Raw genomic sequence first — 24425 nt, forward strand, 5'->3', positions numbered from 1 at the left:
ATCCTCACATTTCAGGACATGGAAACAGCTCTGTCTGATTGTGTACATGCTGATGAAACGGTCAACAGGGGATAGAAGACAATGCACGAGTCAAAGGGTTTACTTAAACAACATTTTAATGATGTTAATCATCAGTTCATATAGGTTAAGAGTGATAACAGGATTATGAGAAACAGCCTAAAACAACGTTGCTAGTGATGTACAGTCTGAAGGAAACGGTCTTAAATATCCATATAAAGACGAGGAACACGCTGAAAAAAGTACTTCATTGAACCGTTTTGTTTTTTGGGGATTTTTTTTCACATTAGTTACAAGACCTTTACCAGTACTGTATTTACATAGTGCAAAAAACACACTTGCTGTCAATTAACTTAACTTTACTTTTAACACTTTGATGGAAGTCATAGCGACAAAAAAGCCTACACACAGCATACGTGTTATCAAACGAGAAATACTCTTCATGATCCCAAGTATATTCAGGACACCGTTCGCTCCCATCTCGAGGCTTTACATTGCATACAGCCCGGCATACTGCATTTACACACACCGCATCAACGTTGACTGGCTGAAATCTCACGGTGATTCGCTATCAAATACCATTATCAAATTGGATTCCAACTGTTAAAATGTTAAAACGTATCAAATGGCTTTTATGAACAGGATGATTGTATTTTTCTTTTCTTTTTTTTTTAATAATGCTAAATCAAAATCTATTTTGTACACATGTATTTACAAGGGTTTGTGATGCCTTCAGTGGGGACTCCTGCCCGAGCGGGGGGCTTCTCAGCTGTGGTGAACTGACTTGAGGCTGGGAGGGGGCGAGGTTACAGTTGGATGCCAAGATTTCTGGTCAACTTGGGCATTGTTAAACTTCATGACTACCAGTAAACACCTGCGTGTCCTACGCCTCGGTAATGACCTGACCCAAGAGACAGCTTAAGACCCTGACAGAGAGAACAGGAGCATTTCTTTTTTTTTTTTTAAATGAAGCACAGACATCTGGGAACTCGAGACAATTCCAGTCAGAGGAAAACAACCAAAATAGTTTCACACTAGGCAAGATCAATATGACAAACCATTATATACTGTAGTAGAACCACACAGACAAGGTTATATACACAAAGCTTGTTTTTGCTTCTTAGAAGTTAAAGTCATCTGAATCATCCGAATACAGAATGGGACACTTATTATTTTAACATTTGAAAAAAGAAAGAAAAAAAAAAACACTCTGAAGACTTGCTGGGTGGGAGTGGTTTTTGTAGAAAGACAATGACACTGTAATAATCTGTGAGGAAAGCTCAATATCAACCAAGAAGTAATTAATGTCTCTCCTTCCCTCGTGGAGCAGGCGAAAAACATTATTTACAAAGATAAAGCTAAAGAACACGGCAAAAAAAGAAAGAAAGAAAAGAAACGCAAATGATGTGGCTGTAAACACGCACACACACAAGCACACAAATACTCGCAGAGCTTTAAAACTCCTAAACTCTGCATGACGTAAGATGAACGCTGAAAGGTTCCAACCTTCCTCCTCTCTGAGCTACCGTCAGCAGTTCAACACTTTTAGCACTTGCTCCCAAAAAACGTCACCGACTCTAAAAAGAGTTCAGTCTTGGAGGAGGAAAGTCAAAAACTTCCCTCTGAATTCAAGTGTAGCAGGTTATGGGCTGAAGAAGTGAGGGCATCCTTTTGAATTATGAGATGAGTGTTGGTGTCATTGACTGTCCCTCAGACTGTTGTAGCTGCTGTTTGGTCTGCGACATGGTGTGTTGGTAAGTTGGTCAGTTCATGTTATGCGAGTGAGTGTTGGTCGGATACCTGAGATTATGTCTGGCGTCAAGGGTTAGCGAGGAAGGAGAGAAGCTGCTGGTTGCTGTGAAGAGGGATGTGAGAGCAACAGAGGAGAGAGGGAGTGTATGTAAGAACAGGGGGGGGGGGGGGACATCAACCGGTGACTTTCTTAGCCTCCACTTGCTCATTGCCCTCCGTCCTCGGCTCTGTGATGTCCGCTGAATCGAGGTCCTCCTCCTCTTCACTCTGCCCTCTCTCCTCTTCCTCTTCTTCCTCCTCCTCCTCCTCCTCTTCCGTACTTTCCTGGCTCTTTCCCAGCTGCAGGTTTTCCAGGGTCTTAGATACCCAGGACTCGATGCGGCTGCTGAGGGAGGGCACCTCCACAGAAATAGGTTCAGGAGTGTAGTCCTCCTCCTCCTCTTCTTCCTCCTCCGCCTCTTCCAACATCCCGGGGACCAGGGTGGAAGTAGTGGAGGTGATGGAGGAGTTCAGCGGGCCCCGGCAGCTACCGTCCAGCGAGCCCGTCTCTGTGCTCTGCTGAGAGGCCAGCTCCAGCCGGTCATCCACCCGGACCTCGTCTCTCTCACTGGTACCCTGTGTCTGAGTCGGAGGCGCTGCCCTGGGCTGGGGAGCAGCGGGAGCAGTGGGAGCAGCAGGGGCAGGCGTGGCGGTGTTGGTGGGGGCTGCAGGGGTTTCAACCTCTTTCTGGGTAGTCATGGGAGGTGCAGGGCGAGATGGCTCAGCCTCTACAGGCTCCGGGGCATCAGAAGTCTCCACCATATTCCTCCAGTTGGTCTCTGAAGGAATTAATAACGTTGTTAGGCTCAGTAAGTGATACTTTTGAAGTCTTTGAATATGTCCTCCACCACTGATTATAGAGAAAATGAAGGACCTTACCATACTCCTTTTCATTGACCTCTGAAATAGGCTCAGAGAAGATGGAGCAAAAGGAGATAGCGGAAGCAGCGGAGTGGTTGCGGGAATGCCCCATGTGGTGCGGGACTTTCTTGTCATTTTTCAGAGCCTCCTCGGCCTGCTCCTGCTCCAGAGCTGACACCATGTCCTTGTAGGCCTTCCTGGCCTCTTCTGTCAGAGACACCAAACGGTTGAAGAGACCCTGAAGGAAGTTTAACCAAGTTAGTAAGTGGCAAAAGAAAATGTACTGTAATACTGCATACATTGTATTTGTTGATTCATTTATATGACACTTAGATAAATAAACTGGGTGGATAGATAATAACAGTCAAAGCGTTTTCGTGGAAGGAAGAGACTTACCTCAGCTCCAGAATAGTTGAAAATGCCAACCACACTAACAGGCACAAGTTTGTTGACACAGCGACCAAGAGCTTTTCTACCCAAGGCAAACACAAAGGGGATCTCCTGATCCCGAGCCATGGCAATTACATTGTAGAGAGCTTCATCCAAACCACCTGCGATACAGTGAAGAATAAGTAACTCAAATGCATCAAATTTAAGGAACTAACTCAACATAAATAATAGAAAACAACAGCAACAACGATGAATATGTGACTGCTGCACTAACTGAGGTTTTTTTGGGATAGTGGGAACAAGTTGTGAGCAAAACAATGACATATCGTTTTTTAAGTTGACATGGCAACATTTACACATCCAGCAGTTACGGAGCAACATCATTTATCTGGAGAGGTAGTTCTTTTATTTGCCAGGTTGGCAAATGAACGCCCGATTCCAACTCTGCCAACTCCTGAAGGAAATGTCACTATGTCCACCAGCTAGTCTGTGCCTTTTGTGCTAAACAGGGAGTGTTTTTAAAAGCTTTTGTGTTGATGTGTGCACTGACAGGGAACCAATACAATAAAGTTGCAGGCTGGTGAAACAATGACCTGGAACTCAAACTCTATGAAGCTCTGTAAAGCCGAAGGGAACTGCAGATTCTGGTGATAATTCCCTCTAGATTCATCAATTTCATTTCAAATGCTCATTTAATAAGGTCCTAAAAATGTTGATTAACCCTGATTTAGCTATGTTTAACGCAGATGGTAAGAACTCTGACAATTTCATAGAATATGGACGGACTTTATTCTTTACCTTTGGCCTGGATCTTCTCACAGTTAGGAGATATGATGACGCACTTAATCTTATTCAATTTCATGTGCTTGGTGACCTCTCTGAGACCCATTACGAGGCGGCGCTTGGATTTGGCCTTGGTAGGATCCTTCTGGTAGACTCGCTCCTGGAAGCGAACCAGTTCCTGTAACAGCATAGTCACGCTCTCGTCAATCTCCTTACTCAGCACTTGGTTACAGTACCTGCAGAAGGACAGCAGGAAGGGAGGGGAGAGGGGGAAAAAATACAGGTTACAGAAGTTCAAAACGGAGTTTCCATCTGTTGGGTGGCTACCTAGCAATTATGACTGCCATTAATGTTAAAGGTTCTCTGTATGATCTACAGAGCATAGATATGGTATCAAACATCTATTGGCTATGTAAAGATATAGTGGAGTAATATCTACCCGAGCATGAAGACCATCCCTGTTTGTTTTGTAATAACTCAAATTAGTTTTTAATAAATAGTTTAGTAAAATGACAAAAATTAATCTAAATCATCTAAATTACGATGATACACGGCTTCTCTTTTTCTCATGCAACAGTTAATTTAGGTTTTAGAGTGTTGGTTCAGCAGTACAAGCAATCTTTGTTAAACTTGTTTAAAGGTGTATACATTTGTGGCAACTTTGTTTGCTTGTTGGTTATGTTTATGCCACAAAATTGTATTGCTATCTGACCAAAGCCATCATGCATACTACCAGTAGCTTTGGGGTTTGGAGAAATATTAATCAGGAGATGGATGTGGTGTGGCCTGAGCAGCAAGCATCACTGCAGTCGCAGCTGAGAGGCGGAGCTTGGTCACAGAGGCCTTTTGGAGGCTTTAAATGCAAAATCTGTTAGAGAAGGGTGGGCTGGGACAATAGGCCCACAGCCGAGGACACGGAGGGACAAAGCTGCGTTTGTGACCACTGGCATACATTTTTACTAAGAAGGGACAATGTGTTTGGCATCTGTGCCATACTCTACAATTCTTTATTGTACAAAACCGCCCTTAAAGACACCCGTTAACTTTCGGAGTATGCTTCTCACAGCCAAGGCTCTGGGTTGTGAGTAGGAGAACTATTTGATTTGCTCACCATTTTTCATCGCATTTGTGAGACATTCCAATGCCAGGGATTCCTACAAAAGGTCTGCCCTGTTCAATATTCTGTCTCTCAGTGAGAACGAGTACTCACTCTCTGAAACGTCGGCTGTGGATCTTGGTGATGGCGTTTGAGGCCATGGGACTCCCGATGCCAGAGCTGGCAGGAGAACCCTGGGATACTGGAGTGATGCTATATGGAGAGTTTTGACTGGCTGGGGAAAGGGATGCATCGCTGGGCATACTCAGGCCATTATCTGTGGTACAAACAGCAGACCAGATGTAACAATTAAAAAATGTTCAATAGGAACACATCTGAATAGCCTTAACCGTAATAATGATTTACCCTCACCTTCTTGGGAGGCAGGCTCTCGTGCAAGATCATCAGTAAAATTTAAACACTCTTCTCCATGCTCCTCCTGGCCTGAAGACTCCTGTTCTACACTCGTCTTCCCTTTCTTCCCTTCGCGTTCCTTCAAGATAATCTATCGAAACACGGAACAAAAACGTCAAAAACAAAAGATAAAAAGATTCTTTAAGCAATATTCATTCAGACTAAATTACATCTTCCTCCTCCCTCTCCGGAATTATTCATTTAACCATAAATCATTCACCTTTTTAAGCGCTGTTGGCCGTTTTACTTTGGGGATCTCTCTCTCCTTCCCTCTCTTGATACGGGGTGCGGTAGAATCAAGGGAAATGTGTGGGGCCGAGTATGGCTGCTGATGGCCCTTCAACATGGATGGCAGGCTGGTCGAGCCTGAACTGTGGAATGGAGTAGTCGTTCCGACTGGGGAAAACAACAACAAATGTTAGTACACAAGCACACAGAACACATATATATATGTGAATTAAAACAAAGTTAGGAGCGTGCATTTTGTGAGTCTGACCATTTTAAAACATGCTTTCATGGGAACATTTATCGGTCAGTTATCATCCAGAAATTGACTCAATACCTGTAAAAGACAATGGCTTGGTATTGTTGAGTTGTCTGGCCTTCATAGCCTGCTGGTGTTTCTCCAAAGCTGCCAGCATGTCTCCCAGATCCAGCTCCACAGAGGTTTTACTCTTCTTCCCTGCTGCTTTGGTGAATGCCTCCTGCCAGGCGAGGAAAGAAAAAACAGAGGAAGGTCACACCAATGAACCAGTCAAATGAAACTCCAGGTCAGAATGCTAAATCATGAGAAAATTAATGGTGAGGAACAAAACTGATGAGCAAGCACGCCATAACATTCAAACCGATCATACATGACTAGCTGACACTGTAAGTTCATACCTGTAATTTCTTCTGTTCCATGCTGATTTCAGAGTACTCCTGTGCAGTGGCCAGAGCAGCAGCCAGGGCCTTCTTCCTCTGGCTTTTGGCCCTCTTGGGGACAGAGGTGGTAATGGGGATGGGGGTCTGCACAATGTTGATAGGGGAATTCTCTGGCAGGTTATCCAGCTGTGATGCGTGCAGAGAAAAAAAAAAAGATTGACAGATGTATCGATATTTGCAAAGAGCTCTCTCCAACACTCTAGTCTGAATGTGAGTGTATGGGAGCATCTCCTGGTTTAAGGTCAAAAGTGTTACTGAGCTATCTACTGTTTATTTACAGCAGTATTTGTCAAAGCGCCCATGACTGAGGGATGATTTTCAGGGCAGAACAGTTAACAAATGTGTCTTTCACAATAGGAGCACTGTTCATTTAGACAGTTAGTCTGTAGATTTTAGTGATGCTCAGGTCAGCCCAACCCTGCGGGCTGACAAAGTCAAGTTCTGAAGAAGTTAATATCAAGTTATAAAAACATTGCGTGCAAAAGTCCACCTCACAGCCACTCTCCCTCACACACACAGCACCGTGGTGCTCAGACGCCTGTCCCAGTCCTGACAATGTGCCACTGTAAGACCTAAAGTTGGTGGTTTGTGGGTCGGATGAGGTCTGTGTGGTTGCTTCAGAGATGAACTAGACAACTTCCTCAGCTGACAGCAATTAATCATAAAAACAAGTTAAGAAAGTATGTACGAAGCCCATCTTGCCCTTGGGCTCAAAGTGAATGCAGTAGGAAATAGTTTAAAAAGTTATCCAGTGTCCATGTTTACTACTGTAACAAGGCGCACTTTTCTGATTTAATATTCACAATTGGGGAAGTTAATAAAATATTTATAGTCACAATTAGTCTTCAAAAAAGTAAAAATGTCAACCTAACTGCAGCGGTCTCAAATCATATTGAACCTGCTCTGATTTGCAGTCTATCATATTGCTACAAAAGAGACACACCCCTAGTAATAATTAGTAAGCCAAGCAAAACAATTAGCACATGACACAGAGAGCCTTCACAGACAGCTGTCTACAGAAAGTGCCTTCCCATACCAGGTTTTTGGGCAGTTTAGGCTGCGAGTGTGTCTGGGCTGGGGTAGATTCTGGTTTGGTGCTACGTTGGGCAGCCCCTCCAGTAGCAAGATCTGGGAATTCATCTTCATCCTGAAAAACACGCAGAAAACATTTTAGCACAAAGAATGAATTCTGCCTAAAATAGATCTGTAATAAATGACCTTCATGCAGACAGAACTCATTTCAATGAAATTCACAAGAAACCCTCTCTCACCTCAAAGTAGAGGGGCTCTGGGGTGAGCTCAGTGCCAGTGCCCACTGCTGGCTGCAGCCTTTGTTCTGACTGGTTGGGCGGCACACGCCCCGGATAGCTACTGTGAAAATCCTGAAAGGCAGAGACGGACGGAGAACACAAGGGTGAAACAGGGTACCACTGCCATTTTATCATATTAAACTGAATATTTTGACTTTTGCACATTTTATATAACAAACGATTAACGTTGAAAATAAAATAACACAGGAAAACCTGCAAGCAGATTAAAGCTGATACAACTTCAACACTATTGTTGGTGACATTTTTCTTGCTCATAACTTTCCCCAATAGGTTGACTGATGTATATAACTCTGCTTTGTTGTGTTTAGATTGTTTATTGCCTGTGTGTGATGATATGCATCATGTCAGAGATGATTTGTTATAGCCCTCTGCTGAAGAATTTCCATTTTCAAATGCAAAGGCAATGGCATGCTAATTATTTACGAATTAAAAGTATTTCTCTGTTACGTCTAAATATGATCAGATAATTACATGAACGAGCAATTACTTTTCTGAAGATTAAATTAGGATACCAACTATAACTCATGTACATTTCATATCAGTCTATTCATTCTGTTGATAACACTGCCTTCAGTTGTTGCTAAACTACTGCCTCTTTGTTGCCTTTTCCCCTCCAACACAAGTGTTTACACATGAACTCTGCTCCAGAAACAAAACAGAGACGTAAACTTAAGTGTGACTCACAGAATGGAGCCGTTATGCCAAAATGCATTGCATTCGACCTATTTTCAATACCATAGTTGTTCCCCCTGAAATACAGCAACTCAGCGTATGCTCCAGTGAGATCTACTCTACCTGTGTGAAGTTCCTCTGTTCAGGAATCTTCCTCTGGTCTGCTCTGTGAAACTGGCCGTTCCTGTCTCCCCAGGACTTCGGGGAAGCTTGAGAGGCTACATTTACCCAAGTACCTGCTAGTGAATAAAAAAAAGAAAATCTCCATTATTCATTTGAAATACATTACATAGAGAATGAATAAGAAATATGGCTATGAGAGCTGGATGTGAACTTGTTCAAAAGATGGTGTATCAAACCTACCTGTCATTACACCAGCCTCTACGCCCTATACAACACAGAAAATATGCAGAGTTCAGAGAAAAGAAGTACTCCAGTTCCCAGTTCCGAACATAATGGCCAATCTCTACCCATTTATTTAAATTATAATTTTGGGGCAGTACTCATCTTGAAGTAGTCAAGCACTACCTGACAACGTTAATTTAAAGAAAATTATTACTTAATGTCATGCGCCTGAATACTTCCTCACTTTCCGCGTGCACACCCATCTGTACTTTATGCTTCACGTGTTGACAGTTAGTTTCAAACCTCATTGACAGCCCGAAACCAGAATCAAACTGCTGCTCTGAAGGATTATTATCTTGACTAGTATGAGAGGAGATTATGAGTCGACACAAATTTCTATTGTTCATTTTAAGTCTGTTGGGTCCTGAGCTTATTGTAAGTAAGTAGGCAACTTACTGTGGGTGCAGCTGTATTTTCGGTGGTGCGTTGCGTTACCCCTGCCGCCTGGTTGTGTTTGGGGCTACAGTAGCCACTGTCACTGTCTATGTCTGCCTCACTGGCAACCTGCTCGTTGTAACCTTCGGCTGGATGGGACGCCCGTCTTCTCTTTGTTCGGTTCTTCCACAACAGGGGACTAGCCCTCTCTGCACCGCACCGCCCTGAAACCTCACCTGGGAAATCTGAGGACAAAGTAGGAGAAGATTAGACCTAAAAATAACTTGTTACATCGTGTTACAAACATGGACTGCTGCCGTCATTAACATATAATTGTTGAAAACAATTACAATAAATATATTAGAGACTTGTGAACCACAAACTTGGAGAAAGTTTATTTACTGTATGACGTTTATCAGGCGTCACTGAAACCACAAATGAGCAGCCAAACTTTACACAGGGTCATAAGTCATCAAGGTTGACATCACAAGCTGCACACATGTCAACCTCTCCAACTGGAAACTCTGCATTCCAGTTCTTTCAGAAGTTATGCACAAGCATCATCAACACCAACCTGTACGTCTACACGGCAGTCTTACTGGCATTGTGTCCTGCTTCCTCTCTGACGGGACAGATTCTCATTCATAGATAAAGCAGACAACTTTAACAAAGTATAGAATGTTTTAAGCCCCAGCTTCTTTTCAGCCACAGGACGGAAGAACACCACTGACAATGGTCATATCCTTAGTTGTAAACTCAAGCTCAATATTTCCCCACTGCTATAAGTAAGAGGCTTCTCATCTTAAGTTTTTGTTTAATTTCTTTTAATATTTGATATAGTATCGAGATGATATAGAGGTGAATCATATAATGCAGTATTCTTACCAGTCTGCTGTGCAGCATCCACTAGCATGACCGTCTTGGTCCGACCATCGGGCCCCAAGGTGCACACCTCCTTCTGCACAGCTACACTCCTGGTTGGCGGCCGGCGACCCCTTTGAGGTTGGCACACACCCAACTGTTGCTGTAAGAGAAAGAAAAAGAGCATGCTCACTAAATGGATTAAGGATGAAGAGGGACACTTTTGAGTGACAAATAACATACGATGTCAATGTGGCAGTGTCACTATAAGGCTGTTGAGCTTCTGTACCTTTGGGAGAATATTGGGTCGGATCATGCCTCTCCCTCGCTGACTGGCCATCCCATATGCTGGACCCAGAGGTAGTGGTCTTTCACCCACATCTGCCGAGACTGGGTTGACGACTCCAGCTTGCACAGGACCTGCATATGAGCCAGGGAAGGGCTGGTAGAAGCCCATCACAGGTGGGCACGGAGCAGGCATAATCTGGTAGTAAGCGTAGTCGTTGGAGACAGGAGGCTGGGGTGAAGACAAGATGGGGTAGGCCAGGTATGAACCACCAGGGCTGGGGTTAGGCTGCTGCCAGCGCAGCTCCCCTCCATTATACATAGGATGTTGCCTGTGAAGGAATAGAGGGGTACATGTTATATTACTTCTGATTTTCTTCTCTTTCAACTAAGAACAGCCATCAAAATCAAATAATTCAATAGGCCCTGCCTGTGTTTTGAGCAATACTGGATTTAAGTTTTTGACTATTTCAGTGAATTTTTTCATGGTTGATAACTGCATTTCACTATTTATGTCAGTTTGGGACTGAGGAGCTGTCATAACATTAAATGAGCAACATGAGCAGAAACTGAAGGAGCCCTTGCCGTGTGTGTTGTTATCCGAGCTTGTCATTGCTTTGTTGACATAGTTGTCCCGGGCTGTGCAGGTTTTAGTGCACAATTTGGCATGTGAGCGTGTCCCATTGGCTAGGTCACAACTGCCACTCTGCACTGCTCTCAACTGGGGCTTGCAGCTGATAACACCAACCCGACCGATAGAGTCACCGCGAAAGCAGAACCGCCACCCTCTGGTTCTCCCGCAGGTAAACACTGTTTGCTCTGTCAGCAAGGTTGTACGCACCGTTCGCTATGAGCCACCAGCTCAGATGTTGTCTTTGAGAGGCAATCAAATTTCTCATAATATTGTGTTATTCATCTTTAACAGAATCACACTCCTCTTCCGATAGCTATTTTACAAAATACTACAGGACAATAGAAAATGTTATTTGGAACCATAATAGAAAGGCTGTGATTCAGGTTATATTGTCTTAATACTAACCCAATTAGCTGTCAAGTCTTTTTCCCCCACTAATTTATTCAGTGGGGAGTTTGACTGAGAGCAATTCACACCTGGAAGCTGTCCAATACAACCACACTCAAGGGCACCTCCTTGGTGTTAATGAGCCCCCCCCCCCCCGGTTTACCACCCAGATTTATCCTGCCGGTCTGGGGGATTGAACAGAAAACCTTCCGGTCACAAGCTCCCAGTGCCAAGTGTCATTTTATTGTAGGTCAACTTGAGGCAAAGTGTGCACTGTGCACAGGAATTATGTGGGAAAGGAAGAGATTAAAAAGAAAACAAAATAATATTTTGTATTGGCAGATATTCAACATTGAGAAACTCACATATTCAGTTTAGAGAAACAAGATCGCTACATCCTGAATTAATCACACTGTTGTGTAAACAATTCTGGGACTTTCTTTTGCTTATTTTGAACATCGTCACTTGTGTAGTGTAGACAGATGAAATTGTGTTTCACAAAATAAGGTTAACGCCCCTTCATGTGGGTGATAGTTGATTTTTAGGGGGTGTGTCATGGTATGCAGAAATGTTGATAAGGATCCAGATGACTTTTTCACAGCAAGTTGAGTATAGCGGGCATTTCCTTGCATTCAAATAGGGGGGAAAGGAAACAAAGGAGCGGATGTGTGCAAGGATACAGCAGATCACTCTGAACAAAGAAAGAGCCACTGGAAACATGGATTGTGGTTCCATGTAAACCAACTCTGGGGAGGTTTCCATTCATAACTTAGCAGCCTTAAACTATCAAGCAATTTAATGACTCTAACTCAATACACTAAGGATCTGATCATGATCTCTTTTGAGAAACGCAACATTAGGGACACCATGTTTTCTCATTATTATGGTAAGCAGTGCATTGAAGAGTTATTCTGAAAATAGAACAGTCCAGAAGAGAGTTTAGTATTCTTGGGCAGTTGGAAATGGGGACACCAGACTTCCCCACAATACCACAAGGAATGCTTATATTTCTAAGTGGACAAAACCCATAATTAATATGAACCAAAACCTCTGGTGCCATTCGCTCAAAAAAGAAATGGGGTTGAAACGACTGACTTAAGAGTTTCATCCGTTCAAAAAGCTTGCAATGCTGACAGAGAGACCATACCTGTTGGGTTGGTTCTCCTGGACGAAAGGGTAGCATGTGATGAGGTAGCTGGGTATGGGAGTGGTCTCCACCCCTCCACCACTTCCTCCTATACCTCCGCCCCCTCCTCCTCCACCTGCCTCTTGAGAAAGACTCATGCTGACTAGGGATCCTTCGAGACCCTTCTTCTGTGGGATGAATGGTTCCACTTCGGCTGAAAGCTTCACATCCTGCATGAAAGACAAATAAATAGCCGTTACTTTCACACTTTGAGCAGCAGCAGCAGCCAATTTATTACGACATGGTTCATTTGAGTGAGAAGTAGGTATGTGCCAAAGAGCAGAAATCTATTTCTCAAATAAAAGTTGCTCAAGTCAGTCACCACATTCTCAGATTGTATTTTAAGCTCACTGTTTGCCTTCTCTGTAACAGCATGAAAAAACAGGTCACATTATTTAATTCTTGCTATTGCCATCTCATCCTTATCAAATGGGATAGTTCTCAGGTGAAAGCAACAATTCATATCAGCATAGTGACGCTGATATGAACCACCTATGTTCTTCCAGTAGTTGACCTTATTGTTGGGGTAAGTTTGCAGGGTTCATTAGGCTCTCTCTCTAGGGCATAACATTTATGAGACTAATGACTCAACTTCCCAAGATCAACACCCAATACACTGTAAAACCTACAATGGTATGAGCAGATCAATGCACAAGCATTTTTAAGTTATTAACTTGAGTATTGAATGTCTCACAAAGAGACAGGTGTTGATAGTCTACCGACCAACCACTCATTTGTTTCATGTTAAATCGCAGCTGAGCACTGTTTTCCCTGTTACTTCCAGTTGGTTTACAGTCTTGTGTGTCTACCATCATCAATAAAAAAAGGTATCAGGCCTTTACAGAGGCACATAAAACCTTTTTGAGTTCAAAGATGACTTAAGACAACTGCCAGAGGATGGAAGCAAAGTACACAACATGTCAAAGAAAGTTGTAGCTATTTTTGACAGTCAATTTTTCATGTGACTAAGACATCTGCAGCTAGATAAACAGAGGTGAATCATATAAACATTAACCCGCTTCTTGTTAATACGGTCGACAAAGAGGCGAGTCTCTCTACCTCAGAGCCAAAAACAAGTTTGTTTTGAGGGGCATGTAATTTATGATGGGTATCATTTTATGACTTAAAATATTCTTAATTGATTCACATTTAAAGCAGGTGTTTGAGGCCTTCAATGCCATGTTTTCAATGCCTTTGATAGATAATAGCAAACACCAGACTCAGCCTAGGTATGAGACGTATACTGCAGTTCTACCAAATTATGGACTTACGGATATACATCATATCATTTTTTATTACTACTGGCAACTCACTTAAGCAGGAAGTAAGACTCTGAAATTCTTACAAAGCTGCTCGAGTATAGCCCTACATTAACCCCAACACCTATAAACACTGTGTGTCATTATGGTTATGTGGTAATGTATTCATGATACAATTACTTTTTTATATTTTATTTTTACACATTTAGGACTTTGATAGACCAGACAAAATGCCATTTCCTGTGTACAACTTATCAAAAGATACACATTAAATAAAATAAAAATTAAATCAATCAATAAAGCTATTTGTAAAAAAAAGAAAAGAAAAACACTGTGGTAAGATATTTATGGCAAAGTTTTAATAGTGTCCTCTGAGTCATTTTGCAGTAAAATCGATGACGTTTTCCATGAGTCTGTCGAGTTTTATGGGTCTCCAGATTTATGAACCGGACAGTCAAGCTGTCATGCTGTAGGAAATGGTATACCGGGCTACAGAAAGGCCAAAGGTCTGGGTTGAAGGAAGGTTTCGTACAGTAACACTGAAATACTTCCAAGCAGACAATTGTTGACACCAACTAATAAGCAGGGCCACATATCTCCTTTATAAATCGCAAGTAAAGGTGATTTTGCTGAGCATGCCAAACATGTCAAAGAGTCATCGCTATAATGCCATTACTTTTTTATTGAAATTACCATTAAGTCATTGAAATTACCTACTTGTAGCAAAAGCCCCAAACTTTTTTCTTAATTTAAGGAAGGACAATAAGGGCAGTTATGTTATTTAGTCAGTCTTTTTCTGTTGCTGTCTAGGACTATATTTTTTTTTTAACACACGTGTACTCCTCATCATGGTGGCATTGGTCTAACTTGAGGTGGCAGATCTGTGCAAGAAGTCCCATTAAAAATAATCTGCTATTTTACAAAGGATGAGGAAAGGTGACAGGGTTTAGAGTACAGGCTCCCCCTCGTTTCTCTGAAACAGTGGTCGTGGTGCATGAATAGGGTCATCAGTGTGGCCAGTGGATGTCAGACAGACAGCTATTGTCTCCCACTGCTACAGTCCATGGGCGGTTGTCTCACTTTTCCTTAGATAATCTATAGAACCCATCCGATCCATATAGAATCATGGTGAATGGAGCCTATTCTACCAGTTCACTAAAGAAGAGCAAACTACAGTTGTTTGGAAAGATTTGTTTTAAACCCCCAGGTAGTAGCAGCCACTATGCCTAGACTGACATGGCTGCAAGGGTTAATGACTACAGTAGTTGGTGTGAACCTGTGCAGTATAGCTGATAGGGTTTTGTTATAGGATTAAGTTTTAGAGGATCAAGTGGGGACAGTATCAGCAGATAAGCTAATTATACAGCAAGCAATAGAATGGAGGCCTCATGTGCCCTGGTGGTGAATGTTGAATTCTGAACAGTAGTGACAAAATCCAACTATCAAAAAAAAAAAAAAAGTTGTGGAAGAAAACAGCGATGTCCAGGGGGATCCATCTCTTGAATCAACTGTGGATGTCTTTGTAGTATCTGTGAGTGAGAATAGCTGTGATTGTGGAAAAGGCAATGAGGTCAGACCCAGATGTGCATTGGTTAGGGATGACAGATCTCGTAGTGATTAGACTGGGGGGCTACTGATCTCACAAGCCTCTGTTTGTCTAAGCACTTATTCTCACACCAGTTGCTTTCGAACAGTAACAGACAGCATCTGTTTTTGTGTTGAAAGCCGGACGAGCTTGTGTAGGAAGTAGAGTGTATGCATACAATAAAGACAAACCTTGATGAATATCACAACACCAGGTTACACATTTAAGATGCAGGAAATTTGACGTGCCTGACAACAAGGTTCGGGAAACAAAGCCAAACCACACTAAATTAAACTTTTGCAACCAGCGTCATAAGAATGCCATACATGCCGAAGAACCAGATATTCCTCTAGTGACGATCCACGAAACCTGTCCACCTCTCCTGACAACAACACAGCTCTCATGCCCACATTCCTAACCGAATGAAACGTCCTAACGTTACCTCTCCAACGTGAGACTTGACTGAGACCAAGCAAAAGGCTCTATTTCCCCCAAAAAATCCTGCTAGCTGTAACGTTATCTGTCGCCCCGGTTAAAATGACGAGCATCATCAAATGACAGCTGAGATGTTTAGCTTTAACGCTAGCTAGCTAGCTAAGCTAACTCTTAACACAAGACCGTCTTTTTTATTTTATTGCACAGCATTATTGACATGGAAATAGATCCAAATCTTTTTGTAAAAATGACCGAAGACACATGACGTGACAGAAGACGAGGAACGAACGCTACCGTCTTCCGTTTGTAACGAGCTGCGGTTACCGTTAGCCGTTTTAACGTTAGCTTGCAAGCCAAACGGGATAACTGTTTGGATTAACCATTTCGCCCCCTAAGACAAAACACACAACGCTAGACCTATTGTGCGGATTGCACGGCTAATGTACCAAATAGCAAATTTAAGTCACAGCTAAACCAAAGCTGCTAATTATAACACGAATCAACGGAATAGCGGCTTCTTTGAATAACGTTAAATGCGATGTTGGGCCTCGGCGGCGTAAGTAACGCTGTGCCCCTTCTCCCACAAGGCTAACGCCAGACCCCAAACACAAAAATACATGTTTAAATTACACTTTACCTTATTGTCACTAGCGTCCATGTCAGTCACCGACACCGCGACAGACAGTCATTGACCAGAACGTGGACGTCAGGATGTGGGCCCTTTTAATTTCTTCATTGTGAATAATAACAATAATGAGTGAAGGCTTAGAGACTCACACCCAGTTCCTACTAACCACTAGCTGCACCCCACAGCCCCCGCCGACTGTTGCTGCGTCAGCTGGCTGCGCTCTCCACAGACTAGCTCCTAGCTTTGGGCTCGCTGCGAGTAGAGAACTAACCACTGTCAGAGTGGAAATGGGAGTCACCTGGAACGGGAGCCGTCGAGGCTCAAAAACCTCCAACTGGCTGGGCGAACACGGCACGTCATGAAGGCACAGAAATATATTCGAAGGGCGATTCAAATCAATTCAGAGAAAAAGGTTTCTTCAGGTCTTATTTATGACAATTGAAAACATCTTGTTCGACTTATACTCGGTGCTCACAAAACTGTTGGTAGTCAAAATCAGCTGAATCCTTTTAGTGCTGAGAGAAATCTCTTTATTACCAACAGGCAACAGTATACGTTAAAATACCGTGTACACGTTTTCATACACTTTGGACTTTTTTTTTTGTTTAAACAGTTGAAGCATTTCTGTGTTGACATGATAGAATCTGCCAATCATGAACATGAAAAACACAAATAAGTGCCGGTGATTTCCTCTCATCACGACAAAACAACACGCTCTGAACACGTTCTTCGGGTTCCTTGAGTCTTTTTGAAATTGGTGGCATTCTCAAAACCTGTGCCGTGTATCTCGTCTCAGAGGGTTTACTTGAAGAACCACGGTAGCATACTTTATGGATGTATTCAAACATGCCATTTTCCTTGTCTCTTGATTTTTCATGCCATCATGTGAGCTTGCTGACGATGGCTTGGTTGAGAGAGTTCAGCTGATTTGTCCATTTGTCTAAAGCTGTGTAGCGAGCCCCTCCTCTCTTCTGGTAGTCCAGTTCTAGTAGCTGGTTGACCTGGTCAATTCGGCCATGGATTGTGCTAAAAGAAAAAAGAAAGTAAGGGAATAAGCTGCACAGTTTGCAATATAAATATAACTCAATCCTCCACACAATTTAGTCAAGCTCTAGGAATTAAATCTCGAAATGCCAGTTCAAAAGTTCCTTATCTTATCTGATTTCTACATTTCAGAGCATGATGACAAAAAAACAATGTAATAGTTATTAAACACATTATTAAACTTTTTTGAGTATATCCTATTAACCTGGCATTTTCAATTCCTAGTGCAAGTAATTTACACCAGAGAACAAGTACAACTGGGCTGTAAATAGCTGATCACTACTACAGTATGACAATCAATTTGACAAGATGTAACTGAAGGCGTTATTTGTTTCCTCGAACTTCTCAGAAGGCATGTAGGGGAGAAACTTACTTATCCAAGATGCACTGCACCAGCAAACTCTCTACATCACACACATCAATGTTCAGCTCCTGAAACACAAGAGGAACAGACAAAACTCCTCCTTATTTCTGTAAACAAGCATGATTTAACATCAATGGATCCACAGAATTTCATACATTGCAATTCCTGTTGTAAATAGTGTTAGATGTGTTTCAAATGACTTCTGGAGAGAGTCCATCATAAAAGTATGTGAACTTATTAGTATAAAAACAAATAAAGAGAATGTGTTGAAAAAAGTGTTGAAGGATACCATTCATGTGCAAGCATTAGTGATGTCATGAACCCATGACATGAGAAAACACTTCCTCATATTAATGCTGCCTTGTAAGCTCCTTTTCTTTTGTTAGTCATCTTAAGTAAGACAGCTCCTCAACTATACTTTGTCAATCTGAACAGCTGAAATATTTATGCTAATGTCAATAAAGATCAGCCTACACTACCAAATTGTTAGCCATGTAAAGCCAGACCAAATGTTGCAACATCTGCTTTTTCCACTTGATACTTTAGTGAAAAACGTGAAATAATCTGTGTGCCTTCTTCCAATTATTATATTATTTCTTCCTTGATGTCTGATTGGCTTTGAATACACAGCAAAAAAAATTCAATTTAAAATTATCCACATAACATCACATGGCCATGAGTGCAAACGATCATCTAATAATATTCCAACTAAGGGAATGTGATCAAAAGAGGAAAGATAACAGAGAAAGTCACTGCAGGGGACGTGTTTTGATCACATGGACTCACCTTAGAAATGAATGGGATGTGTATTCTTGTGTACGGTTTGATGAGTTTGATAAGCACTTGGGTTCTAATGTTCCGCAGGAGCTCTGCAACACAACATGTTGAAAATATATTATATTTTTTCCAACACATTTATCCAGCATGTGGACTGAAGTCACGTTCACCACTCACCCTCGATGTGCTCTCTAATGAAGGGGTCATCCATTATGTTACTGTGATTTGTTTTCAAGATTTTCTCAAATTCGGTGATGTCATTGTTCTGGTAGGCGCTGGAAGGAAAAACAATCAATGTTTTTATACCACATACATTGTGCCTCCGTGACCCACACAAAAACTCTCATCCTGATAACTGCCAAACATATTTCAAAACATTATTTTCTTTGTAAACACTATTCTTATTATAGTTTTGGGTGTCCGTCCTTAGTTTCTTGTTTATGGGATTAAAATGATAAATACTTGCATGGAAACTGAGCAATTTGAAACAATGCCAGTTATTTATGTAAACATGAGGACAAAATAGACCAAACAAGGAAGCAGAAGACAACTAAAGGCGTCGAGGAGACAACAGTCATGATCCATACTTTATACAAATACTATGAAATGTACACTTAATTAGGTACAAATCCTCACAATTGGATTACGATTCACCGTCAAAGATTCAAATCCACGATTGTCTATGCTTCCCAATGCATCACATCCTGAATATTCTATAGAAAATGAATATACACCGGTGTATATATATATATATATATATATATATATATATACAATCACGGGATCAATTAAGTTTATCTTATCTTGTTCAACAACAGTTTTTCAGCTCAAAATTGTTAATAACAGAGTAGTTAATAAAGCTATTGTGCTTTGTGCCCTTCTATGGTCACTTCTACGATCATGATTTTTTCTTTTCTTTTATTACGCCTTGTTAAGCACTTATGTCTGGGAAAAGCCTTACATAAATAAATTGTACTTTCTTACTCAGAGCTAGAACCGGAGAGAGAAGCGAAACTAACATCACAGCAAATGAAAGCAAAACGCAAAAAACGCTCACACTGATCTGAAATAATTAAATAATATATCCCAATTATGCTGTCACTGCATTATCCACGTCTGTAACACGATCATTCAAATGAAGATTAATTTGAATCGTAAATATTTTTTTAAACCCAGACATAATATGTGATGTGTTAGGAACTGGTGAAAATCATCCTCCAATCCTTCCTCCTCCTCTTAAAAGTCGCTCTCTCCTCATAATTAGTTAAACGACTGGAACATCAATACAAAGCTCATACAGTTGAACAGCATTAAGTAACGCTATTGTTTTAAAATAAAAACCACAAAGTCTCCAATTCATTTTGTTAGAAACATTTTAGCTTCTTTTACTTGTGTTCTCACTTTTCTCACATTTAGGGTTAAACAACTGTCAAATTCCAAAACAGTCTCACTATTTTTGTTGCCTGTCCATTTTGTTGCCTAGTAAAGCTGTCAAGATCTCTGAACAAATTAGTGGGTAGAAATTGCCAACACTATAAGAGCAAGACTTTTGTCAAATGGAAAAGCAGTATCCTTACCTTACTAAGTTTGTCATCGCTAGGATCTCTGGGTCATTTTTGTATGGTTTGGCCTTTGAGGGGGAAAAAATATGAAAAGTTACATCTGGCATTAAAACTTATGCGACGTACATCTCAACTGCTTGTATGTTTCATATTCTTACATACAGTGTATGCACAGTTAAAAATAAACATCTCAAATGGTAACAACTATTTTCATACCTCTTGTGAGTCAAAAGGATTTATTCCGGACTTCATCAGCATGTTGGCTAGGACCAGGTACTTCAGGCATGTCGTCCTTCTTGGGCTGCCAGACTCATCATAGTTTTTAAAGGCCTCAAAGAAGTCTGTGTGGGCTTTCTCAAACTCGCCCTCTCTCAAATGCATCTTCCCACCACACTCTGGTCAGGAGCAAAAAAGCACGGGTCAATCAGTAGACAGCTATGACAGCACGTGGAGTGACAGTCACAATCAACACAAAACTAAACAACTGCGATATGAATGAAGGAGGTAAGTGCAGTATCATACCTCTGATTACTCCCATTATAAGCGGGTGAGGAATGGCTGATTTTATGTGAAGTGACTGCTCATACAGGGCTTTTAATTTCTTGTTGTTTTTTTGTGCCGTGTACATCTGGATCTCCAGAGCATAGATCTCTAACAGCTGTGTGCCTTTCTTCAGGTCATCCTCTCCATCATCTGTCTGTAGTTGATATAAATATAGAACATTTATTAGATTATTATTGTGGTGAAATTACATACATACACATATCTGTTAGAGAAAAAACACCTTGTTCTGAATAAAAAAGCAATTAGGTAGATCAACCACTACTCTATGCAATTCATTTTTGTATTAAAAACATATTAATGCTTATACAGACAAAAAAAGGATAAAAATGAATCTAGTTACCTGACATGACTGGTGAAGTTGCCTAAGGATCTTTTGCAGTTTCCCGTACTCTTCCCTCTCCAAGTAAAGCTTCCCCAACTGCAGGGGAGGAACACAAAAAAGAGCATTTAGAGCATGTTTCACTAGGAGATGATAGTTTAAGACAATCTGGAATAATTGAAGAATCTTTACACACCTTTGTGTTAGTTTTAAACCACAGTCTGTCATTTTTTGCATCTTTTAAAGCCTCCAGTGTGGTTTCGTAGAACTCCTGTAGTAAGTCCATCTAGCAACACATGAAATGTATTTCAGAATTATTATAATATCCGATACGGCAGGGTTCAAGGACACAACGTGTGTTGCTGGTGGATGTATTTTCCTCTCTCACATTTGCCATCCCTACCTGTTTGGAGGTAGAGATATAGTCCAGAATGGAGTTGATGGACTTCTCCGAGTAGTTCCTGGTGACAGCACTTCTGATGTACGTAAGGAGCTGTTTGTACCGGTTCATCATCTCTGGAAAGTTTGTCTACAGGGTTGAGACACAAAACAAAACAATTACTCAGGAATTCATGTCTGGTGTCTGTATGTAAACAAAGTATGGCATCTCTTGCCGAGCATACCAGCTTGAAGTTGATTTTGATCATCTGTTTCAGTGCTTTGAATCCCCATTCTCCCTTTTCTCCTTCTAGTTCCAACACCTGAAAACATGGTAAAGACGCAGGTGAATATTGTGCTTTTAAATAACTATGGAAAGAACCGATTGTTAACGAGTACTACTCCACCTTCTGGAAACTGCTGAGCGCTGCTTTGGGATCATCCTCCTTCAAGGCTTTGGAGTTGTAGTACTGGTTCTCCAGGTCCACATTCGGCTCGGAGTTACTGTCCTCTGAGTATTCCTGAATGTAAGCACATAGCCATGTGAAAGTTCAAATCACGAGATCCGGTTCCAACATGAGTTACACGTTTGCTAACAAAACACGACAGAAACTCTAAGCTAGCTAAAACAAAGGTGGGGATAGCAAATTGCACCCCGAATATAGCGCTTGAGGCTGCAAGTATGAGCCTTGAGCTAACGTTAAGTTAGCTCGCTAACTAGCCGGTTGCTTTGCTTATCATGCCTGCACTTAAAACCTAACAGTTGAGCGCATGTGGCCTACATTATCTGCCCAGTACGGGCAATGATTGTTAAAACATCAGCTCAATGTACAACCCTAGCGGATAAAACCAACTATTAGCTAGTTAGGTGGCTGACGTTAGTCACCCGCTGTCAGTATGATATTAGCCAACACGCTAACTAAACAGCTATCATTAGCTATAGCCCGTACTGACGACCCTGCACTGTTAGCGCTCAACGGACAAACGGTTGAAATGTGAGCGCAAAGTAAATAATTTCAGTTACAGATACCAGGTCGTAATCTTCTTCGTCGTCGCACATGAAATCGTCCTCCATGTCAGACATCTTGATGGTCTTCCTTGCTCTTAATCGGGGGGACAGTCGGTAGCCCGGCCTGTGCTGTGTTTTGCAGCGGCGGTGAGGTGGTGGTGTGTGTCAGGGTGGCAAGAAGCAACGGCCCCGTTTCTGTCCGTAGATGGTGCTGTTGCTACATGAATAACGTTACATTGGAACACGTTTGGTCAACGGCAGTCTTCTGGACGTTGTAGCGTGACTCGGTTGTAGTCACATGGATTTTCAGACAGAATACTGTAATATTAGAATGAGTTTCATTCTTACATCCAGCGGTCGAAAGTTGAACTACTTGTACTTTGCTTGGGGATTTCCATGTGATGTGGCTGTTTGGTCCATCTGACCTCATGCAAAACATGCAAACATGTGTTTTGTAAACATACAGTATGTCTACATGATTTCAGATTAAACTGTTTTATGCACATTCATCTGCAATCATAAAAATATATAATAATATAAAAGTGACAGTGGCCACTCTGCTGCATAATAAGGAGAATTTTACTTAAAAACAACGTTTTGCTGATGATATTTATGTTGTTTTTGTTTCATTTTGAATGCAGGGCCTTTTCTTGTAATTCATTATTTTTACACTGTGTCAAGGCTACTTTTAAAGGATGTGAATATGTGAATACATACCCCTCACAATACAGTTCTGCTACAGGAACAAAATTATTTGTGTTGGTATTATCTGAGATTGAAATAGACTATAATATAGTTAAGATATATAACGTGGCTCCTGTACATGTAGTCATACTGTGTGCATAAAATTGAAAATATTGATGTATACAAATAAAATATGCGACTTCACTACCAACGTACCCATCACTGGCTAGAGTTCCTATGCCAGAAAATCTGTGGGGAGATCACAAGCAGTGACCAAGCAGAAGTAACCACACACACACACACACACACACACTTACACTTTGTGTTCAAGTGCAACCAGGTTCATTTGAATCATATGGTGGTGTGAATGTTTTTACAGGCCAGGCTGCAAAACCCTCCCTCCAACAAAGATTAGCGTTTATTCTCACAAAAATGCATCTAATAAAAGCAAAAGTACTCATTATGGTTGATTGAGTGGTGCTGGCTTTAATCACTTCATATACTGGTGTGCATTATAATCTATAACTAAGCATTTGTTATATGACTATTATATGTTTTGCATTACTTTACTTGCCCTCTGAAATGTAAAGTTTGAATCGTAAAGTGCTTCAAAATTGTACTTATATACAGTACTGGAGTAAATGTATTTTGTTAATTTCCATCAGTGCAAATACCTCCAGTTGTGTGTGTCAGATTTCAGTCAGCCTTGTTCATGTCAAAAGGATTCCGTGACTGTTCTCCCAACAGTCTTGGCTGCCACACAGAGAGACCGTTGGCAGCATTACATCCCTCTCCAGCCTCTCTGTCTCACTCAGGGAGTCATTCAACATTGAACCTTGTGAAAGATTCTTTATTACTGAAGGCATTACGTTCCTGCTCGGAAGATTTATGCAATCTGCTTGCATGTCATCAAGTTATGTGTCATAAGTTTATTTTTGAAAAACTGATGAGTTTGTGTGCAAAAACCGAAGTCCATCATCCTTCGTGGTCAGTTCGGCCATAATATTTACAAGATCCAGGCATGAATCACCGACATCAGTCCTGGAAGGCAAATATATTCAGACTTTAACTTTTAAGAGCATTCTGAATGTCCACAGCAATATTACTACATCTGTGGCATAGACAGTGCACTTTCCTCAGTCGTGTTATCTACCTGACAGAGTTATTGCATCAATATAATTACAAAATATTGTAATTGCTCTGGATCATTATCTCTGTGTGTGTGTCTTTGTGTATAATACAGTAATGCGCGCACCCATTTGTTGCATGCACGAGATGCAGCGGAGGTGCGTGCATAGCGTCTGTCAGCATGTTGTTAATTGCGCTGGGTTTGCCTCAACACAAAGACGAATGAATGAGGAGCACTTTTCGGCTGGAATCAACAAACACCAGAGAAGCTGTGGT

The 24425-nt window shown here is 41.4% G+C and overlaps 2 protein-coding genes across 4 annotated transcripts; both read right to left on the minus strand.

Annotated features, from left to right (window-relative positions):
* Window positions 1-98: 98 nt before the first annotated feature.
* secisbp2l (SECIS binding protein 2-like) lies at window positions 99-16565 on the minus strand. 2 transcript variants are annotated; one of them, XM_084013528.1, is made up of 18 exons: window positions 16330-16565; window positions 12375-12583; window positions 10211-10538; window positions 9946-10084; window positions 9082-9305; window positions 8644-8668; window positions 8404-8516; window positions 7549-7659; window positions 7314-7424; window positions 6236-6403; window positions 5916-6057; window positions 5574-5749; window positions 5312-5444; window positions 5054-5216; window positions 3859-4079; window positions 3067-3221; window positions 2689-2908; window positions 99-2588 (listed from the first exon to the last, which is right to left on the minus strand). In XM_084013528.1, the coding sequence occupies exons 1-18, from the start codon at window positions 16348-16350 to the stop codon at window positions 1945-1947; spliced, it is 3303 nt and encodes a 1100-aa protein (XP_083869654.1). In that variant the 5' UTR covers window positions 16351-16565; the 3' UTR covers window positions 99-1944. The 2 variants fall into 2 exon arrangements, with proteins under 2 accessions (XP_083869654.1, XP_083869653.1); XM_084013527.1 differs by having other exon boundaries at window positions 8404-8519; window positions 16330-16564.
* Window positions 16566-16840: 275 nt separating this feature from the next.
* cops2 (COP9 signalosome subunit 2) lies at window positions 16841-22524 on the minus strand. Of its 2 annotated transcripts, none has more exons than XM_084015239.1 (13): window positions 22353-22511; window positions 21736-21849; window positions 21574-21651; window positions 21354-21479; window positions 21147-21236; window positions 20972-21049; window positions 20590-20764; window positions 20284-20462; window positions 20083-20135; window positions 18683-18780; window positions 18515-18597; window positions 17738-17796; window positions 16841-17346 (listed from the first exon to the last, which is right to left on the minus strand). In XM_084015239.1, exons 1-13 carry the CDS (start codon window positions 22410-22412, stop codon window positions 17202-17204), a joined length of 1338 nt encoding a protein of 445 aa, XP_083871365.1. In that variant the 5' UTR covers window positions 22413-22511; the 3' UTR covers window positions 16841-17201. The 2 variants fall into 2 exon arrangements, with proteins under 2 accessions (XP_083871365.1, XP_083871366.1); XM_084015240.1 differs by having other exon boundaries at window positions 16842-17346; window positions 22359-22524.
* Between the last annotated feature and the right edge of the window lie 1901 nt (window positions 22525-24425).

The sequence above is a fragment of the Eutrigla gurnardus genome (genome assembly GCF_963514095.1).
Source record: "Eutrigla gurnardus genome assembly, chromosome: 1".
Lineage (NCBI taxonomy): Eukaryota > Metazoa > Chordata > Actinopteri > Perciformes > Triglidae > Eutrigla > Eutrigla gurnardus.

What these genes read in the sequence shown, in the direction of transcription:
- secisbp2l (XM_084013527.1), bottom strand. Translation starts at nt 16,350, where the DNA reads ATGGACGCTAGTGACAATAAG. An exon ending in AGAGGCTGGTGTAATGACAG is followed by an intron (nt 8,520 to 8,643) that starts GTAGGTTTGATA and finishes TTTATTCACTAG; the next exon opens with CAGGTACTTGGGTAAATGTA. An exon ending in CACAGCCGACGTTTCAGAGA is followed by an intron (nt 4,080 to 5,053) that starts GTGAGTACTCGT and finishes GTCCTTCTGCAG; the next exon opens with GTACTGTAACCAAGTGCTGA.
- cops2 (XM_084015239.1), bottom strand. Translation starts at nt 22,412, where the DNA reads ATGTCTGACATGGAGGACGATTTCATGTGCGACGACGAAGAAGATTAC. An exon ending in AAGATTACGACCTGGTATCT is followed by an intron (nt 21,850 to 22,352) that starts GTAACTGAAATT and finishes GCTTACATTCAG; the next exon opens with GAATACTCAGAGGACAGTAA. An exon ending in GGTTTAAAACTAACACAAAG is followed by an intron (nt 21,050 to 21,146) that starts GTGTGTAAAGAT and finishes CCTCCCCTGCAG; the next exon opens with TTGGGGAAGCTTTACTTGGA.